Genomic DNA, 11524 nt, shown 5'->3' on the forward strand with positions numbered 1-11524 from the left:
AAAAGTAGCTGACTGTACTTGTTTCGGTGTATTTGTTGACCAAATATATATTGTGTGTGAATGGGCGAACGAGATGCAGTAATTTCGTGCACTTTGTTGCATTTCGCTTTATTGAGTGCAATCCGTAAGTGTAATTAGTTGGTGACTTGAGAGCGCAAAATTTGCAATTCTAACAACAACAAAAAACAATAAAAATCTGTGCGACGAGGATGGGATTCGAACCCACGCGTGCAGAGCACAATGGATTAGCAGTCCATCGCCTTAACCACTCGGCCACCTCGTCGTGTAAGCCTGCTACGTGTGAATAAATATAGATAAAGAGTATCCCTCAAAAATTTCCAAAGCCTCACCAGCTACTTTTTACGATGAACTCTTCAAGTAGTGATAACACGTCAAACCTATATAAAACCAGCCTTGCCATCTACTTTTTACGCCACTCAAGTATGATAACAGTTCAATCCTAACACATTTGCCCCCGAGTATTTACTGTCATGTCCACACCCAAAGAGTTCATTTTGGTTAGCTCAAAACATCAACACGCGTTAGCGATGGATCAAATTGCGTTGTACCACCATTTGTGGAATTCAAACGAGAAATGCTTCGCCGTATCTCGACAAAGCAGCACCTGAAACGTCTTCCTGGTCTTCACATCGTTAACAACCCTGAGGCGCCCTCTCGTGGTACCAGAAGCATACTGCACTCGTGTCGAAGCACAGTGGCAGAGGAAAGAAAAACCAGTAGAAAACAAAAAAAAAAAAGACCTATTTCCTTCATTATACTAACCACGTAATATACTGTGTTGAAATTAACGCCGCAAATTCATACAAATTATATTTACTGAAGAATTTACTTAAGAATTATTTCCATTAAGGGATGTTGGTATTACTATTATATCATCTGTCTCAAGTGTGTGGTTGAATGCCTTTTTACAAATTTTTTTATATAAGAATTACATTTGAATTTCACATTCAATTTATTCACATACGGAGAGGAACTGACTGTTTCATCCACAGTAGCCCGCTTACATGATGCAAAGGAATATCTGTCCATTCGCATACACACACAATGTAAACATGATGTCCATTCACACACACAAAATGTAAACATCTTTGCCCTTTTCAATTTCACAAAAATATCCAATACGTAATGCGCAAATTCAGATATGCCCAACAATGTAACTTCAATGAAAAGAATAAATTGAACCTTTATAAAACAACATAAATTGAGGCAAAATGTATCCATAAGACATGTTCTGAAATTACCTTTCTTTGTGTACACAAACCCGTTGACAAATGTTTTTAGATCTAATTAATTTAATAATCAATGTCATTGTAGCGGCACGGTGGACGACTGGTTAGAGCGTCTGCCTGACAGTTCTGAGGACCGGGGTTCAATCCCAGAATTCTACAACATAATTGGGCAGTACCTTGACTTCAGCAAGATGGACACACTCAGACTCAACAGGATGTACAACTGCTTGATAATAATAATAATAATCTGAAGTTACTCACATATTTACTCTTTACTTGAGTAGTTTTTTTCATTGAGTACTTTCTTACTCTTACTCAAGTAAATATTTGGATGACTACTTTTTACTTTGACTTGCGTCATATTATTCTAAAGTAATATTTGGGTACTCTACCCACCTCTGTTTTTTATTATTATTACGTTGATTGTTTTTATTAAACTGAACTTCAAAAGCCACATATTAGCCAGTTCATCATTGATGGACTGTAAATCTGCCAAAGTCCTTAATAGTTTTACAGGAAGGCATAATGATAAAAATACAGAATATTTTCCTTTCATAAAAAGTAAGTATAGCCATAAAATTAGCATACTTGGTATTTAAAAGGTGAAATCTTAAGGTGAAGATAAGTTGAGTACCTCATTCAATTCAGGAGATATTTGTTTACGACAATAATCATGATAACAGAGGTACCATCCCACTTTTATTACAGTCATGGCAAGCAGAAATGTAAACAGACTGTGGCAAAGTCTGGTGTGAGATATAAGTGATGATAATAGCAAGAGTGTTAATGTTGTTGTTTTTTTATACGCTATGTGACCCCATCAAATGAGAACTAAATGTGACATTAAGTACAACTTTTACTTTGACTTTGCTTCATCTTCAGGTCAGTGTTCAATAATCTTCCCTCTCTAGCTCACTGACAAATCAGTCAACTGTCTTGGTATCCTGGTAGACATCAAACACATCGCTGCAGGATGGCAGGCACCATCGGACTATAACTACGAAGTTTGGCAAAGTTATCTTTGTGTTATGTTTTGTGTATACATTGTAATTATGTCTGTACCACATTTATAAAAAGTATCTTCCAGCTTTGTGAGCAATTTGCTTTTGGTTTCAGTGCTCTGTCCTCTTTCAAGAAAAGATTTTTTCTAAAAAGTGTCCTATTGTAATTGTAAAATCGTACACTTTGCGCTGTATGTTCATAGTGCATCTGCGGTGGGGCGCAAATGATTTCCATCCAAGCGCAATGCTCGCTACGTGTTTGCTAATTTGGCAAACGAAAATGGGCCTGCGCCAACTGGCCGTTATGGTAGAAAGTCAGTCTAAACGTTCACTCAGATCACGCTCTCTGCACTCGTCTAACGCGCAAGCTAGACGCTTGGTCTAACGTGATTTTGGTCCATTTGATTGGACCGCAGGCCGACAGATACTGAGCTCTGCGGACATGTTTCAGTCACCAGCGGTTGTCACCAGCACATTCTGTATTAAATAAGGGTACCCGCAAACATTGTCTGTTGCCACACCATGGCCAGAGCAGAGAGAATGTTCCACTCACGCACAGATTGCTGTGATTACGCACCGTCCTCTTCCGCACAGAGAATGGTGTCATCTCTCCATCGAGACTCTCAGTTGCACCACATTTAAAGGGAAAGATAGGAGCCACTTTGATTGGCGGCGACTGAAGTCAGCTGTAAACACCCACACAGTGGCACAGCCCGCCCATTCTCAGATCCGCCGGCGTTCGTCTACGAAATTACCAACACCGGTCCAACCCGCCTCTGGCACACAATTGTGCCACATGCTGTGCTGGATTTACGCCGTTCAGAAAAATAGAGCCCTTATTCTAACATGGAGATCTACATCAAGAATAAGCAACGTTATTAATACATAAGGGAAACAGGTGGATGGGATCATAATAATCATTTTATTTTAGGCAAAACTGTAGCGTTTTTTTTTTTTAAAAATTGTAAAATAGATACAGATTAGCATCAATAGTTTCAAACCCAGAAACCCCAGAGCACATACTTTAATGGTCTGTAATATTGGTGACAGTATAGCAACTATACAGAATTATATATTATATTATGAAAAGATGTGTGTGTGTGTAAAAATATGTTTTTATGGAGTTGAAAGCATCATCTAGGTTACGATCATATCAGATTATGAACAGAGTCAACAGCAGCACTTGAGGACGAGGCTTGGAAGGATGTGTAAGATATAAGTTATCCATTAAGCCCCATTCTGGAGAGCAAAGTTCCTCGCCTCCTGCTTTCTTTATGGGCAGGCTGACACTCGCACCACAAAACCAAGTATACATGGAGATAGCAACATGGGTTTTGGAGAGAGCTGGATGAAGATTGGGTCGCTGATTGTCATTTTGGCAGTTTTAAAGGTAGCTCTATCTCAAATTGAGTTGCACCTGGGAAAGGTATTGCAGTGTTGGACTTAAACTGTCTTTTTTTATGCTAGGTGCAGGCTGCTCCAACAGCTACAGGTTGGCTCATCATAATACAATGATCACATGCGTGTTGTAGACCTTCAATGACCTTTTGACCAATAAGACACAATGTATGTGTTATTCAGATGATAATGTAGATGCTGGGGAACTAAGGGGTGATATCCCAGAGATCAATAAAGGTAATAGTTGTTTAGCTGTTTAATCAGTTGTCTGTGACTGCAAGCTTTGTTGATTGACATTATTCCATTACATTTTTAGGCTTGAAGCACCTTTTTGAGGGTGACATTGTTGGTGATGTAAGTATATAGAGTCAATGCTGAAATAATTGAAATGAAAAGAAGAACAGACAACATATCAACAGCTCTCACTGTGTGTGCAGCCCACCAGAAATGCAATCCTTGATCAAACAAGGAGATGGGAGTTCCCTATACCTTACATCTTAACGGATTCATTAGGTACATTGAGCTGAATGAATAACATTACTAGCGGTATTTGTGATCGAAAAGCACTATTGGAATCATGTCTGCTGATGTCATAGAGTTGAATGCTAAAGGGGTAATACTCCAGGCTTTGGAGGAATACCGTTTAAGATCCTGTGTGGATTTCAAACCCTATGAAGGAGAGGCAAGCTACATCTCCTTCACAAAGCTCTCCGGGTAAAGTATAACCTTATGATCACGTGTCTAAACACCAAACATGTTGATGTTGCTGAATGTTATGCAAACCTCAGACTCAAGTAAGAACGTTGTAAGGGATTTTCCCCTTTTCTGAATCCAGATGCTGGTCATATGTTGGAGATGATAGAAGGGGACAGAATGTGTCCATCGGGGCCCGATGTGACACTAAGGCCATTGTACAGCATGAGCTCCTGCACGCTCTCGGCTTTTATCATGAACAGTCACGTTCCGACAGAGACGACTATGTCAAGATCTGGTGGGACCAGATTGAAGAAGGTAGCGTCTATGGTCTTCAGTCTTAACAGTAAACCAACATTCTTAATAACAGTTTATGTTGTAAGATTACTGCTTTGGATGTACTGCGTGAGGCACGCTGTGGTCTTGTGTGACTTTAGTGTGACCTGCGACTTGACTTTTAGTTTCTTGACTTGGGAATTGACTTGGGACTTGCCTGTCTCGACTTAGGACTTGACTCGGTACTTGAGGACAAAGACTTGAGATTTACTTGAGACTTGCAAAGCAATGACTTGGTCCCAGCTCGGCTTTAGAAGGATGTTCTTCTCAATATTCTGGCCAAATTCTTATTTATGGGCCAACAGGGGTGTTTGACTTGTGGTTTTACTGAACTACATTACATTGAAATAATGAAAAAAATCAAATGACCAATGTCACTACATCACAGGAAAGGAGCTCAATTTCATCAAGTACGAGGATGACTTCATCACTGATCTGAACACTCCATATGATTATGAGTCCATCATGCACTACAGGCCGCTTTCCTTTAACAAGAATGAGAGTATCCCTACAATCACCACCGCCATTCCATTTTTTAATGAGGTCATCGGACAGCGACTGGACTTCAGCGCAGTGGATATCACAAGACTCAACGACATGTACAGTTGTGGTGAGTTTTTGCTGATAAACATATGAAGAGATAAAACCTACATGATCCTCTGGACTTAGACAGGTCATTAAAATAGCGTATTAGAAATATAACCATGAGGTAGTAAGAAACTGGTATCATGTCTACTGCACAGCACCTACTCTACTGTATATCTACACTGCCGTAAAAAAGTATTTCCCCCTTCTCAAATTTTCCTTTTTTTTTTGCATAGTTTCCCCACTATTTTTATTATCGTAAAACACATGTAAATATCAGACAAAGATAATCCAAATAAACAAAATGCATTATTTTAATTGTGATTTTATTTACTAAGGAAAACAAATATTCAGCTGCCTGGCCCTGTGTGGAAAAACGAATTGCCCGCTAAACCTAAGAAATGGTTGGGCCACCTGCAGCAGCAACAAATGAAATCAAGCATTTTCTATAATCGGCAAGGGGTGGTTCACATCTCTGTAGTTGTACATATTTTAGCCCACTCTTAATTGCACAATCATTTTAATCCGGCAACAGTGGAGGGTTTTTAAGCATGAATGGCCTTTTTAAGGTCCTGCCACAGCTTCATTTTGTTTTGTTTTTTAAGCCATTCAGAAGTTGACTTGCTGGTGTGTTTTGGATCAATGTCATGCTGCAGAACCCGAGTGCACTTCAAATTGAGGTCACAAACTGATGGCTGAACATTCTCCTTCCAGATTTTCTGCTAAATAGGAGAATTCATGGTTCCATCAATCAACACAAGTCGTCCAGTTCCTGAATTGGAAAGCAGCCCCTGACCACCATATTTGACTCTTTGGGTGGTGATATTTTTATGATATAACAAGAAACACATCTTCCAAAAAGTTTTACTTTTGTCTCGTCAGTCCGATGAATATTCTCCCAAAAGTCTTGGGAATTAATCAGATTGGGAATCAGATGTTTTTTTTTTTTCAAAAGTAAGACAAGCCTTTGTTATTTTTAGTCAGCAGTTGTTTTTGCCTCGAAACTCCATGTCATGGATGCCATTTTTTACCAGTCTTCCTTTTGAACACTGACCTTAACTGAGGCAAGGAAGACTTGCAGTTCTTTAGATGTTGTCCTGGGTTCTTTTGTGACCTCCTGGATGAGTCGTCACTGTGCTCTTGGAGTAATTTTTGTAGGCTGACCACTTCTGGGAAGATTCACCACTGTTCCTGGTTTTCTCCATTTCTGGATAATGGCTCTCAACGTGGTTTGACAGAGTCCTAAAGTTTTAGAAATGCCTTTGTAATTCTTTCCAGACTGGTAGATGTCAATTACTTTATTTCTCATCTGTTCTCGAATTTCTTTGGAAGGTGGCATTTTGTTGCAGCTTTTTGAGATATTTTGGCTGACTTGACTTTGTCAGACAGGTTCTATTTATATTCTCTCCCTTTCTCTCTCTCGCTCTCTCTCTCAATTAAAATTTACTCTCCATTTTCGCCAATCTTCAGTTGCATCACCGCCTCAGTCACCAGGATGTGTCTGAACTGCAATTACCAGTGTCTGTGTCCACTTCTGCATCACGTACTCATCTTCCTTTGTTTGTGGAGTGTAGTGCTCTGGTTTCAGCTGATATTAGAGACTTTTGATTCAATTGAACAGTTTTCATTTTAGATTCTTTTTGTCATCCATTCTTTTAACAGCAAACACACACACTCTTCTGGACCAGTGTTCATTCGAACTGAATAACATATGTGGAATGATCCAGAATGAGGATGACAATTCAGACTGGATCCAGACGTTGAGTACTCCTGCGGCTACAGATCACACCCTTGCAGGACGGTGCAGAGGTACAGAAAAAAAGGTTTTCGATTGTGTCTCGATTCAAATGTATGCAATTCTCACAAAACGTTTTGTTAAATGTTTTTTTTTTTTTCTCTCTGTTTTAAGATTCTGGCTACTTTATGAAGTTTGACACATCTTCTGGTAATGCTGCAAACAGCGCCTTACTGGAGTCTCGCATCCTCTACCCCAAAAGACATGAGCAGTGCTTGCAGTTCTTCTATAAGATGACAGGAGCAGCAGGGGACAAACTGGTTATTTGGGTCCGGATTGACGATGGAACAGGGACTGTTCGCAGTGTCAGGAAGATCCACACCATCACAGGTATTGAATTTTGGGAACTTTGGTATACCAGATGATGCATGAATCGATTTAAGTTTTTTTGTTTTCTTCTTAGGTGATGGAAATAATGCCTGGAAAATAGCCCATGTAACGCTTAAGATGTCCCAGAAATTCCGCTATATCTTCCAGGGGATCAGAGGATCACCCAGCTCCTCTGGTGCCATCTTTCTTGATGACATCACTCTTAGTGAGACTGTTTGCCCTGCTGCTGTCTGGCAAATTCACAACTTTTCTGGACTTCTTTCCAGCACCCCACCTGGCAGTCCAGTAAAAAGTTCTTGCTTTTACAACTCTGAGGGCTACTCGTTCGGAATAAGCATTTACCCAAATGGTAAAGACAGTGCCAACCAAGACTACATGGGTCTGTTCTTCCACCTGTGCAGTGGTGAAAATGATGCAGTGATGCAGTGGCCGGCCCAGAATCGACAGATGACATTTGTTGCCATGGACCAAGATCCTGATGTTAAAATGAGGATGTCAGCCACAAGGAGTTTCACTACAGGTAGGTCCAGGTCATTGGCATATACTGTAGATTGGATCATGCTGGTTTGGGTTTAAAATAAATAAATAAATGAGGACTCTCCATTCCGGGGGCTTGGTATAGAAACTCATATGACTGTCAACGTTAATCACGTTGTCATTTAAAACATTAATGCCAATACAGTAAATGTCTTGTGGCCAGTTAATTCAAATTAGCCAACTTTTTTTCTTCAAACATTTTCAGCCACAGATTCAAATGAGATTACTTTCTGATGATACCCTTTGGGGAACTGATGTTTCCATCCATCCATTTTCTACAGCCTTTGTCCTCACTAGGGTCACGTTCGAGCTGCAACCTATTCCAGCTCATTTCGGGAGAGAAGCAGGGTACGCCCAGGACTGGTCATCCGCCAAAATCAAAAGCACACATTCAAACAAATGACAATTTGGAGACTTCCATTTACCTAACAAGCAGTGTTTTTTGGGGGGGGAATATAGGGGGAAGCTAGAGTACCTGAAGAAAATCCACACAAGCACTTAATGAATACTTGAACCAGCTACCTACTATTCATTGTGCTACTCACAAATAATTTGAATCCTTTCTAACTGTTTGGCCTTAACAAAACATCTAACTCTAGTACCTGTGTTTTATTATAAACTGTGTGGTATTATAAACAGGGGCTAAGAGTAATTTCTATTGATACATGTACTGACTGACATGCTAACAAATGTCTTCACGAAGACTTGGGTGACCCACCATTCAGTGGTGCTGCCCGTGATGACTGACATATTGAAAGGCCCATGACTTTATGAACACTGATGGAGATTCTAGCTTTTGCGGGCACAAAGTTTCTACAATTAGATGTCATTTAAGAAGCAGGTGCTAAAAGAGAAATGTGAGTCACAACGTAGTGAAAGAATGCACACCAACCCTCGACGATTTTAAAATGATGGCAAGGTCAGAATTATCAATCAAGACAAAAGTCTTGTCTAACCCAAATAAAGTAAATAATCACATCATTCGAAAACGCAAGTATTATAGCTGACAGAATGCAAGGGACAGTATTTCATCAAATGTTTGTAATTGCCGTACATGATGTTCTATGTAGATGTCGATGGCCGCTGGAGCAAACCAACAGCTGCATCTGGTGCAGTTTGGGATGGTAATTGCAACTGCTACCGAGGTTTAGAAAGAGGCTGGAGCACTTTTATTTCTCACCAACAACTCCACAAGAGGAGCTTCATTAAAAACAATGACCTCATCATTTTTGCTGACTTTAATGGTGATGATCCCTAATATACACTCTCTTACCAAGCTTCACCATCATAAATGTCATAATTTATTATCGGTGTAAAAATAAATATCAATTTTATGAATTTGTGTCATCAGATTTGACGCATTTGATCAAGTCTGAGGTTCCCATCAAACCTGTTACACAGCACAAAGATACATTGGCTGAGAAGCCAGTGGAAATGAGCTCGGAGGTTTCCAAACCCAGAAAAGCACGTGCTGATGCAGACCCATGTCGTCCCAACCCTTGTTTGAATGGAGGTGTGTGTGTGGAGAGAGATGGAGCAGCATCATGCAGGTGTGTATGTCATTTTAAGGAGAGCAAAGCTTTAAAGGGCTTGAAAACTATATTTAATGTCACTTTACACTGAATACAGAGCCCTTAAGTTACACAATGCATCTAATGAGGTTTGAGCAATGGCAGCATCCTGCACTAAAGCTCACCCAAGTCGGCAAAACGTAATGAAAATGTCCTTGATAAGTTAACGCAAAGAATTGATTTTTATGACCGATGGTAAAAAGCAACATGTTGGTGTTTAAAGGAGTCATCTTTACGGCAAGAACAAAGACTACATGCTGTTTCACAATTTATATTTTCTTGTCACACTGTATTTGTGCCTCTATTTATGTTATATAACAAAGAAACATCCGTGTGCCGACTTACAGTGGTTATTTAAAGTCTACAGACTCCTGTTCAAATGCCAGTTTTTTGTGATATACAAACATGAGACCAAGATAAATCATTTAAAAACTTTTTTTCCACCATTAATATGACTAATAACCTGTACAACTCAATTAAAAAACAAAAAAAGAAGAATATTTTCGAGAGCAATGAGATCCGTCTGATGCTGTGGAAGCTCTCTCTGCGGATCATGGATAAGCACCATGGCTTGTGTTGGAAGATGCAACAAGAAAGATGTCAGGAAAAGCATAGTAAAGCATCAGAAGTACGGTATATTTGGTGTCAATCAGATGCACTGTAAATGGTGGCAGCTGTGTGGTGACTCCCATTTAACATGTATTTGAATGACACCAAATATACTGTATGTTCATTCTGAACATAGCCATATCCCCAGTTGTAAGAGTTGTTTATTTTTACTTCCCCTCTCGAAAATATTGGTTGAATAATGGTCAAAAACAAAAACTGGGCAGTAGAACAGGGGTGTGTAGACCTTTTCTATTCATTACATACAGGGGTGGTGGGGCAATTGGGAATTTCGGGACAACTCCAGAACGGCCGGTCCATTCCAGACCGGATTGTTATTATTATTATTAGCAGCAACAACATCGGGGGTGGTCACTAGCAGAAGCTGTTATTGAGGGACTGGGTGATCTGAGTCATGGTGGCTGTGAGGACGTGGTGCTGGTCTTGGAGAATGAGGAGGAAGATGTGGTGGTCTTATTGGGAGAGGAGGAGGAGGAAAAGAAGGCGAATGGAACAGGAACCAACAATAACCAGACCGGTAGAGACGCAGTGTGTAAGGCTGGGTAGGCAATTATATTATCCATAGTATACCACAAAAATGATGAGACCTAAAATCATGGTCACCGCTCATTGGTTAATATTGGGGCTTCACTGCACGGCAGGAGAAACAAAACAAAAACAAATCGGTCCTAGGTCGCACAGATCAGAGGCCTCTCCATCTCAAATTCCCGGGTTGAATTTTGCTCCCAGTATGTCCCTTACTGCATATAATATTTATATTAATGCTTACACATCCATGTGCAATCAAACCAAACTGATTAAATGTTATACTTTCATTTCCCCCAAACTCTTTTTAAAACTATTTATTAATTAACTTGTTGCTCAAATAAAAAAGATACACAGTTTAAAACACCTAATCTTGTTTTTTTGTTTTTTATTTTAACCATCTCCTGCTTTTCAGGTGTGCTTCAAGTCAGGCCTCCGTCTATAGTGGTACGAGGTGTGAGAATGACCGTGAGCCCAGTGTTCCGATGTACAAGATGCTGTCCTCACATTCACCAGCATCAACGCCAACTGTGTTATTTTTCTTAACTGTTTGGATAGCAAATGCATTCTGGGCCTTACTTACTTAGACCACCACCCCAATTTCAGATAAATACATTTAAACAAAAAGTATTTGCAATATCCATAAATAGACCAAGCTAAATGAGTCCTAATTCTGTAGCTGTAACTCTTTTGTGGTTCAGTTTGTGAGGATGATCACAGTACTGCATGGACAAACCCCAATTCCAATGAAATTGTGATGTTGTGTAAAACCTAAATAAAAAATGATTTGCAAATCATTTTCAACCTATATTCAATGGAATACACTACAAAAACAAGATATTTAATGTCAAACTGATGAACTTTATTGTTTATTTC

General features: G+C 39.7%; 1 protein-coding gene and 1 non-coding gene across 2 annotated transcripts; one reads left to right on the forward strand and one right to left on the reverse strand.

Annotated features, from left to right (window-relative positions):
* Positions 1–201: 201 nt before the first annotated feature.
* trnas-gcu (transfer RNA serine (anticodon GCU)) lies at positions 202–283 on the reverse strand. Its single transcript has one exon. It is a non-coding gene; the product is annotated as a tRNA-Ser (tRNA).
* Positions 284–3512: 3229 nt separating this feature from the next.
* Positions 3513–11445, forward strand: LOC133468545 (meprin A subunit alpha-like). The gene is made up of 14 exons (XM_061754585.1): positions 3513–3641; positions 3719–3743; positions 3833–3886; positions 3966–4003; positions 4087–4162; positions 4246–4363; positions 4485–4660; positions 5067–5288; positions 6926–7072; positions 7173–7388; positions 7462–7908; positions 8996–9169; positions 9277–9475; positions 11064–11445. Exons 1-14 carry the CDS (start codon positions 3579–3581, stop codon positions 11233–11235), a joined length of 2127 nt encoding a protein of 708 aa, XP_061610569.1. The 5' UTR covers positions 3513–3578; the 3' UTR covers positions 11236–11445.
* The last annotated feature ends 79 nt before the right edge of the window (positions 11446–11524 follow it).

The sequence above is a fragment of the Phyllopteryx taeniolatus genome, chromosome 18 (genome assembly GCF_024500385.1).
Source record: "Phyllopteryx taeniolatus isolate TA_2022b chromosome 18, UOR_Ptae_1.2, whole genome shotgun sequence".
NCBI lineage: Eukaryota > Metazoa > Chordata > Actinopteri > Syngnathiformes > Syngnathidae > Phyllopteryx > Phyllopteryx taeniolatus.

Coding starts and splice junctions, on each gene's coding strand:
- LOC133468545 (XM_061754585.1), top strand. CDS start 3,579: ATGGGTTTTGGAGAGAGCTGGATGAAGATTGGGTCGCTGATTGTCATT. Junction 5,289..6,925: donor CAACGACATGTACAGTTGTG/GTGAGTTTTTGC, acceptor TTCTTTTAACAG/CAAACACACACACTCTTCTG. Junction 7,909..8,995: donor CACAAGGAGTTTCACTACAG/GTAGGTCCAGGT, acceptor TGTTCTATGTAG/ATGTCGATGGCCGCTGGAGC.